The sequence below is a fragment of the Argopecten irradians genome, chromosome 7, assembly GCF_041381155.1.
Source record: "Argopecten irradians isolate NY chromosome 7, Ai_NY, whole genome shotgun sequence".
NCBI lineage: Eukaryota > Metazoa > Mollusca > Bivalvia > Pectinida > Pectinidae > Argopecten > Argopecten irradians.
The window spans coordinates 32692901-32720087 of record NC_091140.1 but is presented as its reverse complement, the minus strand read 5'-3'; the positions used below and the strand labels follow the sequence as shown (position 1 = coordinate 32720087).

Below are 27187 nucleotides of genomic sequence, written 5' to 3'. Positions count from 1 at the left end.
ACAGAAGTTGTTTTTTTTTTAGTAACCGAAGGAAAAGTTATGGATATGTAACTTTCTTTTAATATATATATATTTTTATGATTACAGACATATATTAGCATGCGCACTCACTCTAAACGTGTAACTTACTTGTAAAAAATTAATTGATTTTTTTTTTCAAATGCAGTTTTTCCCTGCATGGTCCTATTATGTATATTGTATATATAGCTAGCCTAATATAGTTAACGGTCAGTACTTCTAACAAATGTTTTAAATAATGATAATGGATAAAAGTATGGTAATGCGACGTAAAGAAAATGAACGGAAGTCACAGCGAGTTTTACTCGACCTTTTTCACGTGCGTTTGGAAAATATTGAAAAGTCCGCCAAACATGAATATTCGGATATTTACTAATTTGTCTTTCTATTTGAGTGGTAGAACGCCTATGTAAATATTACTCCGAACGGAATGCCTCGATCTGCCTTGTGTATCATGTGATCACGAATGGAGCCTTCTCATTGGCTAGATTCGTCGCCAGCGGGGAATTCAACCGGCTTGCCTCGTTTCAATCGAAGTTGACTCAGCTGAGGAAAACACTGCTCAAAATCTTTTCTTGAGTTGACTTGACAAGAACTGATTCAGAAGCCTCATTTAAGCCTATATGTCTGTTGGAGTGTAATCTAGCTGCAGACAAGAAGGCAACATTGTGTGCTTTCACATTATTTTTTATTTTCATATAGAAAGTGGCGGCGTGTTTGTGACATTTCGACTTCAAAATGTCGACGTTCGTCTTTGACGCTTTCCAGGATTCTGAAAACCAAACATCTCGTCGAGTGAAAAATGCACCCAGGAATAATGCACCTAAAAGGGCTGCTTTGGGTGTTATAACCAACCAAGTTAGAGTACAGCCATTCAGAGCAGCAAAGGTATGGGTTTTTTTTTAAATTCACCTTGAACATACTCAGCCAGATATTTGCGAAAGCGAGTCTTTGTGCAAAATTTGAATTTAGATATACAAGCCGAAGTTCACGTGTCTTATCCACTTGTTAAAATGTTATGAGGAATGAAATTTGAAAATGTTTTTAATGGTGCAATTTTGTATATGAACCAGAATTTAAATTTTCTTTGTCTCGACTTAGGCGCTGTTTGAATGTTGTAACGGACAAAAATATTGAATACGAACTATCAAGCTGTTTAGCTTACAGGATACTGTATAGAGATTTTCTATATTTTAGGCTAGCACAGATACATTCCAAGACGAAAATGCATATCCTCGACAAGGCAAGACTTTTGGACAAAAGGAAAATGCCCAGTCTTTCTCCATATTTGTTGATGACCAGAAAACATTACAAGAACTCAAGCCAGTGTCTGCTAACTTGGTGGCTAATGCTGAACCCAAAGTACAATTAACAGATGCTGTGACAACTTTAAACCGTCTGCATGACCCTCTTTCGACAGCAGCAAACAACTCTCTTATTTGCATAGATGACAGTATTGGTGAGATATTTTCGAAAACATATAATTGAAACCAATTCGAATTTGATATAGATTGAAAATTTGTGTAGGAAGAAAATGTGTCAGTCTGAAAAATAGTGATATCTCTGGATCCTTAGATACCATATTCGAGACTTTGATAGTTTTGCATGGAGTTAATAATTAAAGATTTGAATTATAGAGGGAGAGTGTAATAAATATTTTGGGAACGCCCAGGAAAAATATGTGATTGCCTATGAAACAAGTTCTTCAAATGAAAAATTTGGGAACGATATAAATATTTGCAAAATTGTGGTACAGTATTTGTCATTAGAAATCAGTTGATATTGATGACCCGTCCCCAGTTATATAAAATGGGAAAACAAAGACAGTGGATACTGTGCATGTATCATGCAGTTGATTGTAACTTTAATTATACTTTCAGATTCTCCCATGGTGCTAGACATTTCACATGACGTTGCAGAAGAGAAAAAACCTTTAAACAGGGAGGCCATAATCACAACAGTCCCTGAATATGCAGAAGAAATTTACACGCATTTAAGAGAAGCTGAAGTAAGTTAAAATAATGTATCTATCCCTCATCCTCTCGAAATCAATCTAAAATTCTTCCTGATCTGAAACCACATGGACTCGCCAGTTTTACAAATGGTAACTAAGTAATTGATAAATAAGCTAGTCCCAAAATAGTCCTCGCGAAACTGTATCAAAACTGGGACTGGGCCCTGTCATGTTCATGCAGAGAATCGCAATGCATTACTTCATTCTTATTTGAAATAAATCCAAATAACATCAACATTTTTAATGACAATGCAAATATAATGAAATTTTATTTTTCCAGTTAAAAAACCGACCCAAGGCTGGCTACATGAAGAAACAGCAAGACATCACAAGTTCTATGAGGTGTATCCTGGTTGACTGGCTAGTGGAAGTGTCAGAAGAGTACAACCTTCACAGAGAGACTCTGTTCCTCGCCATCAACTACATAGATCGATTTCTGTCTACCATGGCTGTTCAGAGAGGCAAACTACAGTTGGTCGGTGCTGCAAGCATGTTTCTTGCATCGTAAGTTGTATATTCAGATACCGGGTAATATGAACTTCAATTGATTGGTGCTGCTAGCATGTTTTTGGCATCGTAAATGAACTGCAAATGACAAATGATATGCAATGAAAGTAAAAACATTTGATGTCTGTAATTTCGTCTTTGCATATTACATATATATATATTATAACTACATATATATATATTATAACTCTGTAATATGCAAATACGGCAGAGGGTCATCAAAGTTGTAAATCAAAGTTTTTCACCCCACAGATATTGTTATCAAACTGATACTTGTATGTCAAGTTTTTTTGTTTTGTTTTCTTTTTGGGAGGCTAATTATTTTGATTCAATTGCTCCATGAAAATAAAGTATATTGATGGAGAATCTGCTCAGACTCCTGATTATAAAACAGTACGATAGTGTGATGATCAATGAAATAACTAAGAAAAAACATTGCTAAAGACAGGAAATGATGTACAATTTTTCCTCTTTGATTTCAGGAAATATGAAGAGATCTATCCCCCAGATGTTGGAGAGTTTGCCTACATCACAGACGACACCTACACAAAGAAACAAGTACGAATACTGATAATATATATTTCTGTCATTTTGCTGTTTTACTTGTGAAAAATATGTAATCAATGTTGATTGAAGAATCTACAGATTTATCAATTTTCAACACTGATTTTAGATTTTTACTCTGTTTTTTATTAATTGTCATAGACTAGTATTGTTTGAATAGTATAAAATAATGACAAACAAATAGGAAAGTGTGCCAACATTCCTAATTTCAAAAGTATCCCGATTTCATACCAAACAGCGATGCTATAAACAGAGCTCCAGATGGACGGTGCGCCCGCCCTAATCCCGCATATTTTTTGAAAATGATGGCTATAATAAATGATGCACAATATTCCTTCTGCATGCGCATTTCGGCACAATGCAATGTAAGGTTAGACGAAAGTTACTGCGGTCCGTAAGTTTGTGCCCACTCCGTAAAATCATGTAACCAGAGTCAGCACATGAATGTCATGTCGGATTGATCTTGACAGACCGAGAAGGAATGTTAGCATGGATCAATTTGTTATAGAACCGGAGTGTTACTACATAGAATTTGAAAAATCTAGTGTGTTTATTAGTCCGAGAGTAGACATGGAGACAGAAATTAGAATGGCTGTTAGCATTGTTTTAAATTTTTTTTGACAAATGATGACTTTATATAGGTCAGTGGCGAGGGTTTGATGCTAATTCTAGTGAAGCATTCAAAAAGTCAATTGCATGAGTGTTGAATGAAAGAGTTCATGAACAAAACAAAAATGATATTTAACAAACAATACAGTTATTCATCATTAAAGTATAGAGTTTCTTTGCAACAGTTACAATATCGCCTAAAAATTGTAGCCAACTGGGCTGGTATATATATATATATTATATGTCTCGCATTTCATTTCTGAGTGTTGATGTTTGGTTTGTAGGTGCTCAGGATGGAACACCTAATCCTGAAGGTACTCAAGTTTGACATCTCTCCTCCCACAACTAACTGGTTCTGTGACCATTTCCTCAAACAAGCTGGCTGTGATGACAAGACCAAGTCACTCGCTATGGTAATTATCAGAAAATATGTCCGGACAAATAATTTAAACAGAAGTGTTTAAATACACACTATAATTGATAAGAACAAAGCACATAAAGGTTATTGAATCTATGTAAACAATAGGTTTAAGCTATCTACCAGTTTTTAGGGCACTTTGTAGAAATGTTTGATTTGAGGATATATATTAAATTACAGGAAGAAGTTATTCTCCTTATACCTTCTTTGCAAATTGCAGTTGCCTTCCTTCGAGTAGGGATATAGGTTTAAGCTATCTACCAGTTTTTAGGGCACTTTGTAGAAATGTTTGATTTGAGGATATATATTAAATTACAGGAAGAAGTTATTCTCCTTATACCTTCTTTGCAAATTGCAGTTGCCTTCCTTCGAGTAGGGATATTGATTGTGATCTGACAGTTGTATTAAAGCGAAACTATTTTGATATTCTGTGATAAGTATGGTTTCAAGCTCGCAAGCACACCACAAATGCTAAGAACTCTTAATGTGCAAATACAGAATACCATAAGTAAGTGTTGCAAGTTGAATTATTGTTTTAAGTCTGAACAAAGATTGTAAATTGATTGCAGTTGCTGATTGAGCTGAGTTTGATCGATTGCGAGACCTTCCTGAAGTACAACCCCAGTTTATTGGCTGCAGCGGCTACCTGTCTAGCCAGGTACTCTATGGGAGATGAACAGCCATGGGTAAGTCGAGAAGCATCCTCAAATCAAAGTTTCTTATTTTATTTTATAATGATAATAGGCATGGCGAATTAATAAAAATGTCTTTCAATTCAGGAAAGTGGCACCAGCAATGAGAGAAATTGCTTAATGTGCCAAATAGAGAAAAATAAGTTTGAAATAGAAAGTTGGGAACAAAGCCAATAGTTGGTGTAGCCAACATATTATATACAAATGGTTTACTGCATTATTGTCTATGGGCTTAAATATTAATTTAAGGCATCTCGGTGATTGAAAAATATATGCAAAAATCTCGAATTTATATTGCTTTCCATTGTCCTAACATTTGGAAAATGAGAATTTCACAAACTATTGTTAACTTGGTGTTTGAAATTTACAGACGCCCAGTATGGTAAAGTTAACAGGGTACCAGTTGTGCCATTTAGTGGAATGTCTACAGGATCTCTACCACGCATACTGTAACGCCCCAAAGAACCCACAGCAGGCCGTCATGGAAAAGTACAAACACACCAAGTAAGTTGATTTATTAAAACGTTGGTGGGCATTGGACTCTGCTGAAGTAAATTGTATTTGCATGGATGTCGGGGTTCCTCTTAGTCAAGATTTCCTCCCTTTGCTGATAGAATCAATCCAATTCCTGAATTGGGTTTGACTAAACTATAAAATTAAGAAAAGTTCAAATCTTATCTGTATTAAATATTCCTTTTTGCAGAAAATCAAAAATGTTGAATAATAGCCCAAATGTATTATCTTTCAAATAGCTGTTAGCTAATTTGTCAATGTACATGCTTGTTTCACAAATATCTTATTATTACACAATTTGCTTTCTTCTATTTGCAGACATCATGAAGTGTCCAACTTCAGCAAGTACCCTCCTCCAGCCCAGCTCTCATTATAGACTAGGTAACAGGTGTCTGAAGTCAGGGAGCTGTACACAGGGAAGTCCCTAGTCCCAACCCAGGGGGCTCTGCGCTTCCCTGCATGTAGCCAAGAGGAGTACGTGTCATTTACCAAGTTCTTTCAAAGCTGTGGTCTGTCAAATCCATTTGACGAGGCGGTACAACCAGCTACAGCAACTGCCAATTGTGTTCAAGGAGAGAATGTGTGTTGGAGTTTTATTGAGTTGTGAGGCTTCTCTTGTCAATTTTTGAAGCAGAGAGGAGCAATACCATGAACTGTTTTATTTTGAGTTCTGCCAACCACACATGGAAGAGAGAAATTTGCCACTGTTCTTATTAGTCCTAGGTGCAATAATGTATCATTTTACGTTGTCATCAGAATCTTGATCCATCAAGTCATTTATCTTCGTTTCTAGTGATATTGTAATTTCATTTTAAACGACAAAACTATTTTTTATCATCACACTACTTTTATACAAGTCGATCATTTTTGTCATGTGAAGTTTTATATAATACCCAAGCTTTTATGAAATCAACGTTGCTACAGAGCATTGATTATTAAATGAAATTTTAGAGTATTTCTTAAATCTGTTTTATGCAACTAATGAAATACTTCAATCAATGCAAAATTATTCATTTCATTTCATTTTTGAAAACAAAAATCATGAACCATAATTCATCATTTTACTCATTTCAATGGTGCTATTTTGAGATTTTAATGATTTCATTGCATATACTAAATGTTTTTGCAACTGCACATATTCAAACATGCTAATTTATTGTTACAATACTAAAAGACGAGTAGTGTCTGAAAGAATTACTAGGATAATGCAAGTTTATTCTCGGCAATTTACAGAATACTTTTTTGAATAATAAAATTCAAGCCCTCCCAGTGTTAAAATAAAGTTGGACAATTTTGTTGAAGATGATTTTTTGCATAAAGATAAAGTTAGACAATTTTGTTGAAGATGAGTTTTTGGATATTTGTGCTAAATTTTAATTTTTGACAAAAAAAGTATTTCTTTGTCGATTTGCGACTCGTAACTTATTCAACCAAGGAAAAATGATGAAATTGAGCAGAAATATGCATCTTCCCATCTTTATATGAATATCTATAGGAAATGTGTGAAAAATAAGCAAAGTTATCAAGTAAAATCTGTAATAGCAATGAACGCAAGATTTACAATTTTAACCTTATTAAAGAAAACTTTTACAAGCTATAAAATATATAGTCTCTTTACCTCAGACACTATTCAAGTCTTGGAAACAATCATTCAAAACATTTTGTTTTCTAACTTGTTTTTCTGTTCTGACAAACCATTTTAGCCCAAATAACTGCCAGGCACATATCATATCATTGGGAACGGAGAAAAGTTTTTAGGAACGAACATCTATCATTTAAAGTCTGAAATGATTCGCCTAGTTTTTACCCCATAAATGTTGTGAATGTCCTTTTATTTATATTTCTGTCTTCTTTCTGCCATCCGCACCTATGTACATACTGTAGCTCTCTGTACAAACTTTTACTATCTTCTGAGGATGTTACTATAATGATCATGTGTGTTTGCTGATGTGTGTAAACTTATAAAATTATGTATGGTTGCGTTAACTGTATTTTTATGAATGCTTTTGATGGGATGAATGTCTTTAAGTGTTATCGCATGACTGGTGAAAATGAATTTTTAGCTGTGGTGCGACAGATGAAGTGAAACCCTGTAAAGGGGGCATGTTTTTACAGCTACAGAGGGCAGCAAATTCCCATCTTAACTTAGGGACCGTTGTATCATGATTATTCTATTTAAATTGTGTGTAGATAATGAATTTTACATATAAAACTTTTTAATTAAAATAATTCATTTAGTTTTTGTCTTCATTTGCAACAATTCTGATAACTTAGTCGCATGAAGGTTTTATTTATTGTCCCATCCACAACAAGGTTTGTTGAAGAAAAGTCACTGACCGCCCCAAATGGGAACCAGAGGTGGTGCAGGGCTTGTGTTAATATTGGGACATCTTAACCATGTATCCACATTGAAGATATTAGAATAGTTTGTTCTTGGTTCTAAAATGGATGCAAATTGTCTTATCTAACGCTGACAGCATACACGCTACTTGTCATTTGAACTATAATTGGTGTTTAATCGTGTAATATGTATGTCTTCACACAAATATGAAATAATTTATTTTGCTTTTGGTAAATGCGCAATCAGAACTTCATTCCATATAACGGTAGGACATAGAGCCACAAATGATTTTGAGAATGCACATAGATTATCTTTTAAAGTGAATAGCCTGGCAACGAAAACAAGTCTAAATAAGTTCATTGGAATTCCAAAAGTCCTTACATTTTAGACTGGCGGTCCAGTTCTGCTTCCAGTTTTGACTGTTGAAATTATGGAAAAATTTGTTTGCTGTGACAATGTAAGAGAAAATACCATTTAATTTGGTGGAGCAGAAGGATGCATTCTCTTTATTCCAGGAACAACATCAGGTTTACTGTCGTGCTGGTCAAAGCGTTGATGAAAAATGTTATCAAGTTGTTAGAAAAGTTACAAAGTATATAAAATAACTACTTCAGTGAATTGCTACATTGTAGAAAATTTGTTCATTCACAGTGTAGTATGCTATGTCTTGTTAGCTTACATATCAATCTTTAAACTTCAAAAATAAACTAAGATATCAATTACATTTTGTTAAACACTACTATAAACAAAACAAAAATAAAATAAATTGATTGTATGCAAAAACACAAAAAGAGACCAAATTTTCAGACTTCAAAAGATATACAAGCAAGCTTCAAATATAATCTAACAATCAAGTAATTCAACCAAATTATCAATTGTTTAGTCTGATGAACAAAGTTATTTTCCAAATTGTTCAAAAAACTTGATAACATTTTTTATCAACGCTTTGACCAGCACGACAGTAATCTCCCATCAGTTGTTTCAGTTGATAGCAAGGGTTGGTGTTGTTTCCACCATTCGACTGTCGTAGAAAAACTGAATGCTTTGGTGTTGCTCTCTAGTCTTATTTTAAGAGGAAGTCTTTGTAATCATGTCACTTTATTTTTGAAATACTTTCAGTTTTACCAAGACAGTCTAGGGTGCATACATTTTTGCCATATCTCTAACAAATATAGGATATAAACTCAAGGAAATTGATTATATAAATCATCTAACGCTTCATAAAAATCATTAAAAATCGTGCTGATATTTAAGAAAATTTTATTGGGAGTAGTTTAAACATAAAGATTCAAAGAAAATATCTTTGATAAATGTAAAATTCATGCAAGTACATAAATGCCCTCGAATCCAAGATTTATTTCAATAATTTGTTTGAGGTTTGAGAAGGGGGCAAATCATTTAGTCTACATAAGTCATATTTAATTAAAAAAAAAAATGTATAATGCAAGATAAAAGAAAATGCAAAATTCGTGATCTGTTTTGATCCAGAAAAGATGTGGTGATCTGGCACCATCTGAGAATTATATCAAATACTGATAATGTTACACATTCAACCAATCACAACTTGACGTTTCTTCCATCGAATCGGAAGCGAGGATCAACATATCCAATCACAAATCTTGTTCCTCTCACCCAAGTATAATTCAAACTTTGGGACTTTCATGGTAGTAACAGAATATCATAATACATACAATATCAAAGCAATGACAAATGTAGTGAAAACGTCAATTTTTGCAAAGAGTAACCTCCCTTTGCTTAGAAACCTTTAGTATTATTAAAACGTTATGAAATGCTTGAGAAAATTTCAATGAATGCATGTGAAAATGACAAAATATCACACTATTTTTATTCTTAATTGCATATTACAGAGTTGTATACACTTGCGGATAGGTATTGATTGTTATGCCATGTGTTGGCGAGCATAATGTCATACTTTTCTGATAAAACAACGTAAATTGTGCTCACAAAAAAATGATGTACCAATCCATCCCTACCCGCAAGGGAGCTAACTCTGCAATATGCAATCTCAATAATGGTTGCACCAAGTTTTAATGTACTCTATGTATGCTTTTGAGATAACATTTTCAGTATGTGGCAGGTGTATTATCTAAGTCTTGGTGAGAAAATAAAACAAGACAATTCAGCTGAAGCTAATTTCTCCATCTAAAACTATAAATATACTGCTCTACATCTTTATGGAAAACAAAATGAGATAAAAATGAATCCATGGAGTAAAAACTACCAATTAATGATGTTGAAATTATCCTGTACCTCAAGCACTGTAAAGTCATTAAGTTATCTACTCTCTTTCCTTATGTGTAGGTTAGGTATTGATTGTGATGTCATGTGTTTGCCAGCGTAATGTCAAAAGAAAATGAAATGCATTTCTCTCTCAAATTAATGATGTCACAAGGGAGGTAACTCTGTAATATGGCAAAGACGGAATATTACAAATAGATTAAATTATTTATAAAATTACGTATTTGATACTATCTAATTATAGGGAAAAGTTCATAGGGGATTCATTTGCCAAAATTACCCGATACTTTTATATAATAAGTCGCTCCTCTTTCTGTGGAGTTGACACAACAAATCTATATAGAGCCTCGTATGATCATTATAGAAAACATGGTAATCGTTTTAATTCAAGGGAAAAAACTTATAGGGTTCAAATAAATACATTTAATTTATACAAAATCATAAACGGTAAAAACTACTGGTAAGAAGACTAATACATATACAGACTCTGAAACAATCAGCTGGATATAAAAATATTATTCTTTATCAATATAGATAATGGAATAAACTCTACACTAGGAGATGTTGGAAGTCATTTTTGTCAAAACGAGAAACAAAACCATGTACCTTAATCAACCCATTAAGTGCCCCACCACCTTTTTCAGACCAACAAAATTTCACTTTGGTTGAATCAAATGCAGACTAAAACTATAAAATCTGTGTAGGTAAGTTTCTTTATTTGATTTCTTAAGCAAATTGACTTACTTTGTCCAATTATTTGGTGAAGGTTTGTCCTATTAAGCACCCTGATTTTTTTTTCAATTTTTAAGCGCCCTGGGGGCTCATTGGGTCAAATATGGTAACTTCAAATCATCTTTGTCCAATTGTTCAAAAGGTGATCAGATGATGATAGTGATTTTTTTCCATTTACTATCTTCTGAATAATGAACAAGTAGGTACAGATTGGAATACTTCAGAATTTTATATTTTTTAAAGCTATAGTGTTACAAAAATATTTCATCCCAATTTGAAAATTATAGCTAAATTTAGAACAACTTGGCCCATAAAATAAATTCATATAAATTAAAAAGCCCATTTTTGGTTGTGGCAGAGAGTATGCGACGTCAGCTGATCACAGTCAAAATGGCTGTTCCATCTTGTGGATTAATCGTCGTTGATAAATGGTTTTCCTTGTCTAGCTTTAACAATGTTAATGCTGAGACCCTAAACTGAGTTGATAATGTAAATATAAGCATTAAACTATCTTCCTATGGCTAGCGTGCATTATGAAGATTGTCTGGAAATCTCTGGCATCAATAAAGACCATAGACACCATAGGAAGATAGTTTGATGCTTAAGTAAAAGTGGAGGCATCAGAACAGAACAGGTAATTAAATCCTTTGATGTACATCAAAAGAGCCGCATAACGACACTCTGGTTGACATTGTGGCTTTGAAGTTGTGCATCGCTCTCTCTGTAGTCTTCAAAGGAAATCTTTGCAGGCCTGTGATTGGTTCAAATGTTTTACCCTGGGCTGCCTTTAGTTTTACTATGAGAAACTCCAAGGGTGTAGAGTGACCGTCATCTCTGGAATATCAAGGATGATCAGATTGTGACAGCTGAGTAACAAATAAATCTGCATTCTACCACTAGCCCTCCTTCTTTTGATCACAAGGGTCTATTTATCTCCCAAAATTCTGTTACATACCCTGTGGACTAGTCCTCAACCTTTGGATTGCAAGAGTTTAGGTGATATTCTACTATAAGCCCTTCCATAATTTGGCTATTTTGTGGGTTATGAACAATTCAAATTTTGCCGATGTCCCTGACGTCATGCTTCTGATATTTCCATTTCCTTGATATCACATAGTTTAGATATTTTACGTGATTTTGGTTCTTCCGATTTCAAGTTTGGATTACTTCGGTCACACTCATCCATGTTTAACGAATCTGTTTCTGAGTTCCCAGAGAAACTTTTCCGATTGCCTTCCTTCCCATATGGATCAACAATCCGAAATGCTTCTAAGAATTCATTAAAGTCGATGAAGCCGTCCTTATTGAGGTCTAGACTCTGAGCAATGTCTTTGATTTGGTCATGTGATACTGATATATCTTGAGTATTAATCATCACATCAAGAGCTTCCTCAAATTCCTCCATAGAAATAGTACCTGATAAAAGAAATATAGCATAAAGTTACTCTTGAACTTAAAAGTGATAAATCAAGTTAAAAATAATTCATGTCAAGATTAAAGTAAGGGAACCTACAAATGAAAAAGATCCTTTACGTACTTTCTGAGAAATAGCGGACCACAATTGAAATACAATTTGAATACCTCCCCATTATCATTTATGATGGAAAATTCCACTTGTCATTCAAATGGTTTATAACAGTTTGACAAGTTTTGCTACATCCAATGCTTCCAAGACTCGTATCCAAGCAGGTCTTTAGCTAAAATTCTATCACCTCTATGGAAACGATGACATGAAGATATTTATTACAGGAGATATCTCCAAATCACTTACTTTTTAATCTCAACACAAACAGTTTTTGAATTTGCATTGTCAGTTTAAAGTAACAAGTCTTGCTTTCACATTCCTCTCTAACAATTCCTAAATTTGAAAATGTTGGAGTTGGAAAAAAAATAGTAATAAGAATGATAGTGTTTATCTTCATAAATTGCCTTCATCTACCTGATTTGTCTTAATGTATTAATCTTTATGTACCTGAATTATCTTTACCTGACTTTATGTACCTGCAATGTCTTAATATCTACTTGGATTGTAATTATCTATCTGAACTACCTGAATTGCCTTTATCTCCCTGAATGATCTTTATCTACTTGAATTTATCTACCTGAATTGCCTTTATCTACCTGAATTGCCTTTATCTCCCTGAATGATATTTATCTACTTGAATTTATCTACCTGAATTGCCTTTATCCAACTTAATTGCCTTTATCTCCCTGAATTATCTTTATCTACTTGAATTTATCTACCTAAATTGCCTTTATCTAAGTGAATTGCCTTTATCTCCCTGAATGATATTTATCTACTTGAATTTATCTACCTGAATTGCCTTTATCCAACTTAATTGCCTTTATCTCCCTGAATTATCTTTATCTACTTGAATTTATCTACCTGAATTGCCTTTATCTACCTGAATTGCCTTTATTTCCCTGAATTATCTTTATCTATTTGAATTAATCTACCTGAATTATCTTTATCAAAGATCCTGAAGATAGTTTCCAGGCTGTCCTTGTTCCTATACAGCAGTTCTGTAATAGTGTGGCCACTCTGTAACAACAAGACAAATTTGACTCTGCATACATGTACTTTATTTCTTTGATCACTTTAAATCAAGAAATCGTGTATCAAACTTCACAATAAAATAATCATAGATAATTGTGACATTAATAAAATGCTGTGAACTTTTGAATAGCCGGACAGATATAATTTGACCTCTGTCATAAACTTTGACCTTTATAGATGGTTGCAACCTCTAAAAACAGTTGGCACCAGTCTTTAAACTCACAATGTTCGACCAGGCCGCCAAAGTCAACAAGAACCATGTAGGTAAGGCCAAACAAAAAATTGTCTGTTTAGGGTTACATTGGCAAAAAAAATAGGGTCGGTAGGTCATGAGGATTTTTTTTCTTTTTTTTAGTGTCCTTCAATCTAAAATAATGGCCGGAACCGGAGTCTGAGATTGAAATCCCGACTTTTGATTCTTTTTCGTAGAAAAGTGGAAAAAAAATTAGGGTCGGGGGTAAAAAATTAGGGTCAGTCGGGTAACCCTAAACAAACATATTATTTTTTTGGTCTAGTCGTTTGAAGGAAGAACAGGGGCACAAAAGGGTTATCTACAGTCATACTTTATTATAGCTTTTGGTAGAAAAATTAAAGAGTACACAGCAGTTTTGTTGTAACATAGTTGAATAATACCAATAAAGACATCTCAAAATAACTACCTGGTACAACCTCAGTGAATGATAGTGGTATTTAGTCATAACATTTATCAATACAAGTGAACACAAAAATAATGACATCTGTGTATAGTTATATGACCTTTTTCATATACCAGGTTATAATGATGAATTTACCACTGTAGAGCGGTACCTCTGTAGAGCGGTGAATGAGTTGTTAAATTATATTCCCCCCCAGATTAAATTGATGAGTTTACCTCTGTAGAGCCGTGAATGAGTTGTTAAATTTACCCCAGGTTATAATGATGCATTTACCTCTGTAGAGCGGTGAATGAGTTGTAAATTTACCCCAGATTATAATGATGAGTTTACCTCTGTAGAGCAGTGAATGAGTTGTTAAATTTCCCCCCAGATTATAATGATGAATTTACCTCTGTAGAGCAGTGAATGAGTTGTTAAATTTCCCCCCAGATTATAATGATGAGTTTACCTCTGTAGAGCGGTGAATGAGTTGTTAAATTTCCCCCCAGATTATAATGATGAATTTACCTCTGTAGAGCGGTGAATGAGTTGTTAAATTTACCCCCAGGTTATAATGATGAATTTACCTCTGTAGAGCGGTGAATGAGTTGTAAATTTACCCCAGATTATAATGATGAATTTACCTCTGTAGAGCGGTGAATGAGTTGTTAAATTTCCCCCCAGATTATAATGATGAGTTTACCTCTGTAGAGCAGTGAATGAGTTGTTAAATTTCCCCCCAGGTTATAATGATGAGTTTACCTCTGTAGAGCCGTGAATGAGTTGTTAAATTTCCCCCCAGAATATAATGATGAGTTTACCTCTGTAGAGCCGTGAATGAGTTGTAAAATTTCCCCCCAGGTTATAATGATGAGTTTACCTCTGTAGAGCCGTGAATGAGTTTCATATCATTAAACGTTGTTTTGTAGAGGACGGCACCGCTTACGTCGCACTTGGCTAGGTGAGGCCGCATTGTCCTCCATGGTAACTCCATCTGCATCACCCCTTCCAGAACGTTACACCAATCGATCACCGAGATCAAACCTACAACAGAACACAAGGTCAAGGTACGTTTTAAATAGCGATTGTAAATACAAAAAACATTAGTGTTTCCGGTACACAACCTTATGGAATCGGTACCTGCCCAAAAACTTCTCATCAGACAATTACCAAGCAAAACAAAAAAAATTCTCCAAACATTCTGTTTGTTTTGCACAAAATAAGAATTTTTGTGCAGTTACTGGACTCATTTTCACTAGAATTCCTTCTTTTTCAGGAATCTTTTCTTAACTTAAAGATGCTCCACCGCTGACAAATGGTATTTTTTCACTAGTAAAAACAGGAGCAGACGATTCAGTGTTTTTCTTCAGTTACAAAAGTTACTTACTTTACACCATTACCACCATTGAAAAGTTTGAGCATCTAATTTTACTTCAAGTTAAAATATGAAAAATAATTAATTGCATCCCGAAAAAATTCCGTACCACTTTTTATATCCTATATGAAATGAAGTACTGAATGCGCATGCACCAAAGGCAAAATAAATTATTTTATATTATTTTTTGTGTTAATTATACTATTATATACACGATTAAACACCAATCATTGTTCAAATGATGAATATAATTTATGCTCTGTCGGCGGTGGAGCATCTTTAAATGTCCCTATAGAAAAGCATTACAAAAGTTAAAGAAAAAATCTTGAAGCCTTCCTTAAAATCTGTAATGCTTTCATATGGAGAATTTTATGTTAAGGGATGGAGAAATTTTAAGTTACGGGATTTTTTAAATTTAAGGTATGTTCATGAAACTGGGCCCTGTTTTTATAGGATACCAAGAATACTCAAAGATCCAAATCCACGGTCTAAATCAGGCTAGATGAAGTGATTTCAGGCCTTCTGCATCCTCAATTTAGAGCCCTGATAGCTCTGATAGACCACAATGTTACTTAAGCACCATTTTGAAAACAATTTTATGCATCCTTTCAGAGGCAAAGAAACTATACTTTTTTTTATAAAATCTTGTAACAAGTTAACAATCTGATGATATAATCTTGTATGTTAATGAAAATACTAAAAGAAATAAGAATGTTTTCAGTCAGTTTAGAGAAGTAGTGTTTTTGTCCCTGTGTGATACCTGTATTCTCCGGGTCATGTGATGTGAAGTGAGTCATTAGTTCTGTCTGACAGCCAAGGATCTTCCTCTTCAGATCCCTCATGGCTATCTTTTCCACCTGGCTTATCCTGAATAACAAAAGAAGAACTACTTATCTTACTGTGTTTCACAATGTCTTTGCAACGCTTATTCATGTACAGCGATATTTTTTCAAGGGTATTTCCTGTATTGAAACATCAAATTGTGCCAATTTATATCCCTGCTAATAAATCATAATTTTCAGTTTTTCACATTTTCACTGAAATTTGACAGTGCTTTAATAAGTCTGTTAACGTTTTTTTTTTAGGCGATTAAATTTCACAGATGATCAGAGACCACAAAAATTAGTTGCTGCAAAAATACTCTGAACACTGAGATACAGTTAAAGCGTGACTCAAAATTGAGATATCAAACAGCTGTGAAAATGTTGGCATGCGTCAAAACACCAAATTATGTTGCTTGAAGATAAGCTAGTTCACAACATAGAAAAACATGTTTATAATGAACATGCTTTCAGTGAATTCATGGTTAAAAGATAGTATTTTTCATTCCCTGCCAATGTTCCTAAAAATGTCTGTAATAAATGTATAATGAATTATGCTCTATAACGAAGTGATTTTGTTGGCTCCCAGAGATTTGTTATAAACATGTTTTACTGTAGTTTTTATCATGAAGTTTATTGAAGTTTTATTCATATTGGAGCTGCCTTGGTACTAAGTAGAATTAATCTGATGTTCTATCGTCTTATCGTAATGGCCTTCAGCCGATGAACGTGATAACTCTGTCCCTATATAAGCGATCAGCCCAAAGGCTTAGTTGAATAGATGAACGTCATAACTCTGTCCCTATATAAGTGATCAGCCCAAAGGCTTAGTTGAATAGAAGAACAAACCTTTTAGTGAAGGTGATTTTGCGTTTGGTGGACTGCTTGTTGACCATATACTGGACGATGTGACACGACAGATCAGGACCGGTCAGTTTTATATAAGCACCTTTGTTGCTGCCAACCTCATAGTAATTAGAGGCCGAAAATATTGTCAGGACCTGAAAATAAATGACGGCTATAATTACAACATTCAAAACAAGTTAAGGCTGTACCATATAGTATTTCTCTAGATGGGCCCATATACAAGTTATAATGCTTCAGTGCCAGGTAATAATGCAATGACTGAGCATGTACACATGAACAATATTTTTTTTTTCGAAATTGAGGTTAAGGGTAAAATATAGGTCATGGTGACCTCCTTCTGGTATGTGACACATAGCCTTAACATTAAGATGGACTCATATAGAAAAGATTGAGGACCTTATGATATAAAAAAATAAAGATTTTTCTTAAATGTAGTTCAAGGCCATAAGCATTGACCTGATTTTTGCAAACAACATTTTTTCAAATATATTAGATAGAACCTGGACAAACTTTTCCTTTAACTAAGGTAAAAGGTCATTGGGTCACAATGACCTGACTTTGGTCTGCAACATACTGTCTATCCTAGATGGACTAATATACCAGGTATGAAGGTGATGATGCAATCTTATATTCATATCCCCAAACCTTGCATTCATGGGACCGTATACATCATTATACCTTATCATTGTGAGTATATTCATATCCCTCCACCTTGCATTCATGGGACCGTATACGTCATTATACCTTATCATTGTGAGTATATTCATATCCCTCCACCTTGCATTCATGGGACCGTATACGTCATTATACCTTATCATTGTGAGTATATTCATATCCCTCCACCTTGCATTCATGGGACCGTATACGTCATTATACCTTATCATTGTGAGTTATTCATTCCCTCACCTTGCATTCATGGGACCGTATACGTCATTATACCTTATCATTGTGAGTATATTCATATCCCTCTACCTTGCATTCATGGGACCGTATACGTCATTATACCTTATCATTGTGAGTATACGTCATTATACCTTATCATTGTGAGTACATTCATATCCCTCCACCTTGCATTCATGGGACCGTATACATCATTATACCTTATCATTGTGAGTATATTCATATCCCTCCACCTTGCATTCATGGGACCGTATGAGTCGTTGTAAATTATGTTTGTCTAGGATCATAGTAGTCACATCCGGCCCAAAGTAACTTCCACCTCCTCGGAAGGTGTTGGGGAGACAGCCATCTTGCATTCTTGGATCACTCCACAGTAGATCAAGGACCTAAAAACAAAGTGGCATACAAATTTGTAAATAAAAGAATAATGTTTCAGTAAACAGTGAAACAAGACTATGGAGATCTCCAGTGGTAAAGATATTGGACATCATGCTAGTATGAGGATGGTGGGTTTTTTCAGTGAGTTATGGCTTTCCTCCATTTAGGGGGCCGGGGTGGCCGAGTGGTTAAGATGTCCCGACATATTACCACAAGCCCTCCACCTCTGGGATGCGAGTTCAAATCCCATGTGGGGCAGTTGCCAGGTACTGACCGCTGGCCGGTGGTTTTTCTCCGGGTACTCCGGCTTTCCTCCACCAACAAACCTGGCACGTCCTGACATGACCCTGGCTGTTAATAGGACGTAAAACTAAACAAATCAAGCTTTCCTCCATTATCAATATCTGTTCTGGAATGACCGAAGCTTATATGGAGAGAGGAGAGCCATAACTCATGTTAGAAGTCTTCATATTTCATAATTCTATCCTTTTATTTAAGTGCTTTTTACAGCAATTTCAACCAAGATTCTATTTATTTACTCTATATATATCATGTACCTGTTTCCACTCCAGTAACTCCATGTCTGTCAGGTTTTCATCATCAAATCCCCGAGACGGATGTAACGTGGATAAAAACTACAACAGAAAAAAATCAATGATATGTATTACAGCCTAATCCCTATGTTAGAGTCCTTTTTGAGACCATCTCCACATTTGTAGAACCAGGATGCAGGTGTAAGGGGAGGGGGACGGAGGTAACACCATACCTCCCTCCCCCTCCTACATGGCCAAGACATAATAACATCATCGTATTGTAACATTTTCTTAACAGGATTTTTTTGAGAAAACTAATTACATGACCAGGAATGTATCTATACAGGTATCTTGCATTAACTCATTTTGCAGCAACTTAATTTTCCGTTTTTTATGTAAAATGATTTTTTCATCACAATTCAAGTTTGCGATTTTGAGAAAAAGTATTCTATTGTATTTGTCTGCAGAGCAACGGAAAAGCAAGTTGGTTGACAGTAGTTACCTTGTGTCGGTCAATCTTGGAAATGAGGTCAAGGTCAGTTGTGTTTGAGAAGCCGCCATGGACGACCAGCACCTTGTCATCTATAATGGTCGCCAGGGGCAACCAACTGAACAGGTCCTCAAAAAGTCGCAGAATACAGTTGGCGTGAACCTGTTATAAAAATGTAAAATCTCAGCAAACCTAATAACAGGACATAGCATATTGTGTAATGGTTATGCAGGTATACAATATTTACTTAAAAATTTCATTTTTTCCACATTTCGTTAGCTTATTTCGAATCAAAAAAACTTTTTTTTAAAGTATAAAGGAAGCCAATTTGACTTAATGTCAGATAAATTTGAATATATCAACAGACAAACTCTGGAAAATGTAGAATGTTAGCAGCATTTTTTACCAATCAGTTATGTGATATCCACGAACTCTCAATCAAATTAAATTCATATGAAATTAACCTGGATTCTTAAAGTGAATAGTCGGGCAAAGAAAACCAGTCTAAATGCGTTCATTGGCCTTCCAAAAGTCCACACATATTAATACGACGGTCAAGTTCTGCTTAGTTTCCCAGTTCTGACCATTAAAGTACAGAAAAGTTGAAAGCATTGAAAGCGAGGCTGCGTGGAAATGTAACCACGGACATAGTGAGCCGGGAGGACGTTTTAGAATTTCCATACTTTAAATTAATTTCTTCGTACGCAGACAGATTTTGACGAGAGATTTTATTTTTCCATTTCATGAGAAATTATACTGGATACATTCACACCATTTTTACCGACTTTAATTCATATGAAATTAACCTGGATTCTTAAATTGCTTCCATCTTTGAAAACATTTCTTTGTAGCTAAGATTGCAAATTAATTATTTTAGGAATGGATAAATCACAATATCAACTGTCACGTTAATTGATTATTGTAATAGGATATATAATCAACAAGAGGTGTAGATTTCAACTGCTCATACCAATCTATTGATTTATGGGCCACAAACAGCAAACCAAATTATTTTGAGCCACAAATGTAACGATTATACAGACAAACCATAATTTACAGGTAACTATCATTACCTGCGGAAGAGCATGTTAAAGGTTAACGAGAAAATGAACTAATTAATTCAGAGCACTAGGCTTGGCGTCTCCATACTAATCACAGGTAATAACTATGGATTTTTTTCCTGATACAATATCGACTAGAAGACCTTTTAAAAACCACTTTTGCTCGAAATTATTTCCCACATACAGTACACACTGTTAATAACAAAATGTATTTGTTTGTCATTCAATGTATCTGATTTACAGTAAAAGGTGTGGTTCATTTCAGAGGATGCTAGATTTAGTGGTCAAGGAAAATCATAGTTTCAGGAGAAAAATCAGAGACTAATAGCCAGTACCAGGCAAATACTTGTTTCTATGGAGCTTCAGATTGCTAACATAGTTTTGATTGATCATGATAAATACATGTAGTTTTGTTAATGCTAGCACTGCTCAAAAACTCTCTTAAATCCAAGAATTGTATCTAAGAAAACTTTTTTTTCTAAAATCTATTTTTCATTCGTTTTCAAAATATATTACAAGACATACAAAAACAACACACAATTAGAGAAAAACACAGTTACAAAAGAACAAAAGAGAAAATGTATAATATACTTACTGAGTATTTCTTGTTAACTTCCTTCACAAAACCATATCTGGAAAAGAAATGAAGACAAAAATCAGCTTAGGTTTGGTTCACATTATAGTTTGTTTAGTTTAACATCCTATTAATATCCAGGGTCATTTTAAAGATGTGTCAGATCTAGGTGGTTGAGGAAAACCAGAGTATCCGGAGAAAAACTAGACTGACCGGCATAATCTATTATTTTAATTTGAAGTATTTTAAAATTATGGCAGAATTATTTTTTAACACAAACATGAATATATACGTACGGCGACCTGATGTGTAACCTACCTTAGGTTCATAATGTGGTCCTCATGGTTACCTCTATTTATATAAACCTCGTTGGGATTCAGCAAAAAACATGTAAAAAGTATCACAGATATCTCAACAGAGTTATTCCCCCTGTCGACGAAGTCTCCATTGAAGACATAAGGATTGTCAACTGATGGCAAACCATTCTGAAAGAAAGAACAAAAAGATTGAGAAGTTGAAGAGAATTCATTAAAGATAGACCATCTTTTGTCATGTTACCAAATTGGCAACAACTCTTAATATTATTGACAAGAATTTATTCATGACATTCTACAAACCAATTAACTTTTATTCGCGGCTACTAAATTTTGCGTTTTCCATTTAAAAACAAGTTTGCAAAGATTAACTTTCGCGGATTTGAAAATTGAATGAAAATTGATAAGAGTATAAGTGATGTACACATTTTTTCGTGAGTAAATTTTTGCGAATTTACTTGAATTGCGAAAATTTGCGAAATTAAATTGCCCACGAAAGACAGCTGGTTTACAGTACCTTGATCTTGTCTTTCACTTTGTAATATTAAAATTATAAATATGAGATCAAACACGGTATAAAAAAATCCTTTATACTACTTTCGAAGCAAGACAAGCTGGAACTCACCCTTTGGGCACAATTCTTAGGTCAGTCAAAGGCCAGTCAAACGTTAAACAAGCTTCATATTCAGCTACAAAATCTTACCAAACCTCTCAAGTTGAGATTTAAGCCTTGAAGAAGTCAAGGATTTGAAAGATCATACCTTGTGGAAGACCATATAAAGGTCATCAAGTTTGCCGTGAAGGTCACCGCACACAGTGATCTGTTTAGAGATGGAGATGGTAGCGTGGTTGATGTTACTTTTCTGTTTGAGCGCCGATCTGGTTGCGTGGAGGAGTTGTAGTAGATATTTGGCATGTAGACACTGAAAGAATTACGTAAAGTCATCAAACAAAATAGTCAGGAAGAAAAAATCTGCTCTCTTAACAATTTAGGGGTGAAATCAAACACAATTTAGAAACAAGTGAATGATAGATCATGTGTCTGTTCTGTAAGACTCTTAACTAAAGATTAAAAGTATTAATGGTCAGAATCACAGGGGCCTGTCACATAATTAAAGGGGTCTTTATCTTTTGTCTAACATTCTACCACTAACCCTCTACCTCTGTACCATGATGGCTGAGTGGTTAAGGTGTCTGACAGTCTACCACTAACCCCCCACCTCTGTACCATGTTGGCTGAGTGGTTAAGGTGTCTGACAGTCTACCACTAACCCTCCACCTCTGTACCATGTTGGCTGAGTGGTTAAGGTGTCTGACAGTCTACCACTAACCCCCCCCACCTCTGTACTATGATGGCTGAGTGGTTAAGGTGTCTGACAGTCTACCACTAACCCTCTACCTCTGTACCATGATGGCTGAGTGGTTAAGGTGTCTGACAGTCTACCACTAACCCTCCACCTCTGTACCATGATGGCTGAGTGGTTAAGGTGTCTGACAGTCTACCACTAACCCCCCACCTCTGTACCATGTTGGCTGAGTGGTTAAGGTGTCTGACAGTCTACCACTAACCCCCCACCTCTGTACCATGTTGGCTGAGTGGTTAAGGTGTCTGACAGTCTACCACTAACCCTCCACCTCTGTACCATGATGGCTGAGTGGTTAAGGTGTCTGACAGTCTACCACTAACCCTCCACCTCTGTACCATGATGGCTGAGTGGTTAAGGTGTCTGACAGTCTACCACTAACCCTCCACCTCTGTACCATGATGGCTGAGTAGTTAAGGTGTGTGACAGTCTACCACTAACCCTCTACCTCTGTACCACGATGGCTGAGTAGTTAAGATGTCTGACAGTCTACCACTAACCCTCTACCTCTGTACCATGATGGCTGAGTAGTTAAGGTGTCTGACAGTCTACCACTAACCCTCTACCTCTGTACCATGATGGCTGAGTAGTTAAGATGTCTGACATTCTACCACTAACCCTCAACCTCTGTACTATGATGGCTGAGTGGTTAAGGTGTCTGACAGTCTACCACTAACCCTCTACCACTGTACCATGATGGCTGAGTGGTTAAGGTGTCTGACAGTCTACCACTAACCCCCCACCTCTGTACCATGTTGGCTGAGTGGTTAAGGTGTCTGACAGTCTACCACTAACCCTCCACCTCTGTACCATGTTGGCTGAGTGGTTAAGGTGTCTGACAGTCTACCACTAACCCCCCACCTCTGTACCATGTTGGCTGAGTGGTTAAGGTGTCTGACAGTCTACCACTAACCCTCCACCTCTATACCATGATGGCTGAGTGGTTAAGGTGTCTGACAGTCTACCACTAACCCTCCACCTCTGTACCATGTTGGCTGAGTGGTTAAGGTGTCTGACAGTCTACCACTAAGCCACCCCCCACCTCTGTACCATGATGGCTGAGTGGTTAAGGTGTCTGACAGTCTACCAGTAACCCCCCACCTCTGTACCATGTTGGCTGAGTGGTTAAGGTGTCTGACAGTCTACCACTAACCCTCCACCTCTATACCATGATGGCTGAGTGGTTAAGGTGTCTGACAGACTTCCACTAACCCTCCACCTTTGTGGCAAATGTAACATCTATAAATCCTTTCTTCTTCAAAAAAAAAAGGAATTATGTATTGTCTATGTTGTAGATATGATCGCCTTTTCTAGATGTTTCCAGATCTGCTATTGAGACTTTATATTACATTGTCTGTGACATTGATGCAGTTATGAGCTCATGAAACAGGACCAATTGCCTCCATCCTCATACAGATGACTCAATAATTGGGACAAGTGCCACATTACCCAAGGAGAGAAAACCTTCAGCTACATGTAACGAACAATTAACGTCATCAAGTGAACTGAAAGCTACATAAAAGTGATCCAGGATAGATAAATAGCCATTTGACTTCAGACAATGGATCCCAAAGGAACAGGATTCAAAATGGCTGACATCTGAGCCTTAGATTTGTCTACAGGCTATGTCAAACAGATTTTCATCATTGCTGAAAAAGCTTTTGAGTAATTGTAGAGTTCCTTTGGTAAAAAATCATTCGACCATTACAGGTCTTACACAAGCTTTGAAGACCTACAATATTTTGTTGTCTTTTCAAATCTCTGTTTTCAAAGCCATAGATTTTTTACTCTGTATTAATCAGTGACGTGATCTGGTGCACAATGTTATAATGCAAAGGTACGGATTTTTATTAGCTAAGTTACTGACACAATATTGAAGGATAAAACAATGAAAAACTTATATTATGTATAGCCACAGGAAAACAATAGCTGAAGGCTTTTAAAGATTGATTAAAATACACCATAGAAAACCAGAAGACAATTCTGTGAACTGCCATTAAAGTCACATAGCCAATAGTTTCCAATATAGAAGTCAACAGGTTCCAATAGTTTCCAGAGTGACTAATATATTCCCAAGTAGCCAACAGTTTCCCAAGTTGTCAATACTTACCTATGTAGCCAATAGTTTCAAAAGTTTGCCATGCAATAGTTTCCAAAATAGCCAACAATTTCACAAGTAGCCAATAATTACTCATATAGAAGCCAACAGTTTCAAATTGTTTCTAGAGTATCCAACTATTTTCCAAGAAGAAAATTGTTTCCAAAGTAGACAGCTGTTTCCCAAGTAGCCCAAGTTGGCAATAGTTTCCCAAGTAGCAAACTGTATTAATCTATAGCCTACAATACCAGTTGTCATGAACCCAGCATGACTACTTATAAAATGTTATCTATGCAGAAGTCAGCCCTCTGAAACTGATGAAGTCAAAAACTCTTATTCCTAGGAGTTGTCAGCACCTGCAATGTCTAGTTTCTGTACCTTTTCAAAAGCCTGCATACAATTTTTTCATTCAATTTCTATCTTGTATAATCAATGTTCTACCGCTGGCAAATGTTTTTTTTTCTCAAAAACAGGAGCAGATGATTTAGTATTTTTCTTCAGTTACAAAAGTTACTTACTTTACACCATTATCACTGTAGTGTACCCGATCTGGAGTGGACACTTCCAGATGGCAGCCAGTTCATAACAAAAAGGTAGGTGTCGATTACAAAGTGAGGTTTCTGCAGAAATATGGAGCCGTTTATCCATAGCACAGCAAGATTTTGAGCGAATTTGACAAGGAACAAACACATCCATTCCTCTGGATCTATCATTACGTTTTATGGTTGTATCACTGCTCAGAAGTAGGCGTAAGATGCGATTTAAAAATCGAATCGTAACAATCATTGTAAACATGCGATTTTCGGACGTTTTGATGCTTATATACCGAATGTTTCATCACGTATATCACAAAATGGCGTTTCTACTTAATTCTGCCAAAGCACAACTCATTTGGTCAACTTATTAATTAGTTATCGATGTTTAAACAATTTCGCATTGACATGGAGTGGACCCTGAAAATCTACGATCTTTTAATCACAGAATGGACTCGAAATTTTGGTTACGGAGTATACTTTTTGGATACGGAGTGGACTGGGCAACCATAAAACATAATGATGGATCCAGAGGAATGGAAGTGCGTGTTCCTTGTCAAATTATCTCAAAATCTAGCCATGCTATGGAAAACTCGGCTCCTTATTTCTGCAGAAACCTCACTTTGTATCCGATACCTACCTTTTTCGTTATGAACCGCCCGCCATCTTGAAGTGTCCACTCCAGATCGGGTACACCACAGTGATTATATGATTGAAAATTTAGAGCTTCTAATTTTACTTAAAACTGCTGTTAACATAGTGTCTTACAAGGGACCGCAGAATCAAACCAAAAATAGATTCCTGGAAATCCCCTTTTGGGCACAAGATTTCATAGAGAGGTGAATGTTTCGGAGCCTGCTGATTGGGTATTCAGGGCGCATCAGTTTCAAATGTTTAATGTGTGGGTTGGGCAATATATGTAGATGTAAAATATATAAAGAAATTTTAAAATTCTGTCAAGTGTGTGTCTGACAGGGGGAGGTAATCAATATTGGAATTTCATGAATATTTTGGTCAATTTTTGGCGCGGAATTCAACATAAGATGGCACCCCCCACATAAAAGTTTAGCAAGATGGTAGATCTTAATTTCTTTTTATTCACAGGTATGCAAGATGCCATTCTTCAAAATTAGTGACAGGTGACCAGACTTGAAAACTCCATTTAACCTGGACAGTGGCAAACGTTAATATATTGTATATAGCGAAATCATTTGGTTCTGCGGTCTCTACAAAAGTTTGGACAGAAAAAAAGTTGGGTGATTTATTAGTGCATTTTATGTACCGTATTTTCTAGGGTATAAGCAGTGACTTTTTCCCTAAAAATCGAGAGTCCGAGTTCGGCTTATACACCAGTGCGGCTTATCTGTGGACGAAAAACCCAAATCTGACGAAGTTTTTGCATTATTACGTCGTGATTCACATGTGAAAACCGTAAGTTTTACTAGCCAGTTTTGTAAGGTTATACATCAAACAAATCCCTGTAAAAGTGTTTAAAAGATAAAATGTGCAATGAAAATATATTAAAGATGAAAATAATTATGTTTGAGATGGATACACGATCCCTTTACTTGGTATATATATATATAGACTAGTTCCATGTCGTAAAATGATGCGAACAAGAGAGATGTCAAAATCGTTGCTGGTAGTTGCAAAATTATAACAATAAAACCGAGATACCTATTTTGAAATGCTATTCTACAGCAGATTTATGAAAAAGAAAATTGGTATTTTTGGCGAACTCTTTAAACAAAGATAAAGAGGGAACAAAATCTGAAAAAATCGTTAAAAAGGCCTCTGCGGCTTATAAACAGGTGTGGCTTATTGCCCGGAAAATACGGTAGTAATATATTGCACAGATTTTTTTAAAATTCAGATTTTGAAAATTTGAAATTTCTTCTGCCATATAAGATTTTTTATGGAGCCAAAATATTGCCTAAGTCATAATTTTATCGCAATTGAACAAAAAATTTTTTTTGCAAAATGCGTCATTAGCAAATGCTGGCGTGAACCCTGACCCAGG

The 27187-nt window shown here is 35.5% G+C and overlaps 2 protein-coding genes across 3 annotated transcripts in view; one reads left to right on the top strand and one right to left on the bottom strand.

Annotated features, from left to right (window-relative positions):
- The first annotated feature begins 521 nt into the window (after positions 1 to 521).
- LOC138328186 (G2/mitotic-specific cyclin-A-like) lies at positions 522 to 7564 on the top strand. The gene is made up of 9 exons (XM_069274868.1): positions 522 to 906; positions 1216 to 1477; positions 1899 to 2026; positions 2313 to 2536; positions 3022 to 3097; positions 3997 to 4125; positions 4700 to 4816; positions 5193 to 5326; positions 5654 to 7564. The coding sequence occupies exons 1-9, from the start codon at positions 757 to 759 to the stop codon at positions 5709 to 5711; spliced, it is 1278 nt and encodes a 425-aa protein (XP_069130969.1). The 5' UTR covers positions 522 to 756; the 3' UTR covers positions 5712 to 7564.
- Positions 7565 to 9480: 1916 nt separating this feature from the next.
- The window catches only part of LOC138328185 (serine/threonine-protein phosphatase with EF-hands pef-1-like), a 79691-nt gene continuing 61984 nt past the window's right edge, over positions 9481 to 27187 (bottom strand). For both annotated transcript variants that reach the window (XM_069274866.1, XM_069274867.1), the window contains 11 exons: positions 21934 to 22095; positions 21177 to 21343; positions 20880 to 20916; positions 19236 to 19385; positions 18758 to 18835; positions 18023 to 18208; positions 16905 to 17056; positions 15995 to 16101; positions 14740 to 14903; positions 13125 to 13209; positions 9481 to 12083 (listed from right to left, as the gene is read on the bottom strand). In XM_069274866.1, the coding sequence (XP_069130967.1) occupies positions 11746 to 12083; positions 13125 to 13209; positions 14740 to 14903; positions 15995 to 16101; positions 16905 to 17056; positions 18023 to 18208; positions 18758 to 18835; positions 19236 to 19385; positions 20880 to 20916; positions 21177 to 21343; positions 21934 to 22095 (1626 nt within the window). In that variant the 3' untranslated portion in view covers positions 9481 to 11745. The remainder of the gene's footprint in view (positions 12084 to 13124; positions 13210 to 14739; positions 14904 to 15994; positions 16102 to 16904; positions 17057 to 18022; positions 18209 to 18757; positions 18836 to 19235; positions 19386 to 20879; positions 20917 to 21176; positions 21344 to 21933; positions 22096 to 27187) is intronic.

What these genes read in the sequence shown, in the direction of transcription:
- LOC138328186 (XM_069274868.1), top strand. Translation starts at nt 757, where the DNA reads ATGTCGACGTTCGTCTTTGACGCTTTCCAGGATTCTGAAAACCAAACA. An exon ending in GCAAGCATGTTTCTTGCATC is followed by an intron (nt 2,537 to 3,021) that starts GTAAGTTGTATA and finishes CTTTGATTTCAG; the next exon opens with GAAATATGAAGAGATCTATC. An exon ending in TGGGAGATGAACAGCCATGG is followed by an intron (nt 4,817 to 5,192) that starts GTAAGTCGAGAA and finishes TGAAATTTACAG; the next exon opens with ACGCCCAGTATGGTAAAGTT.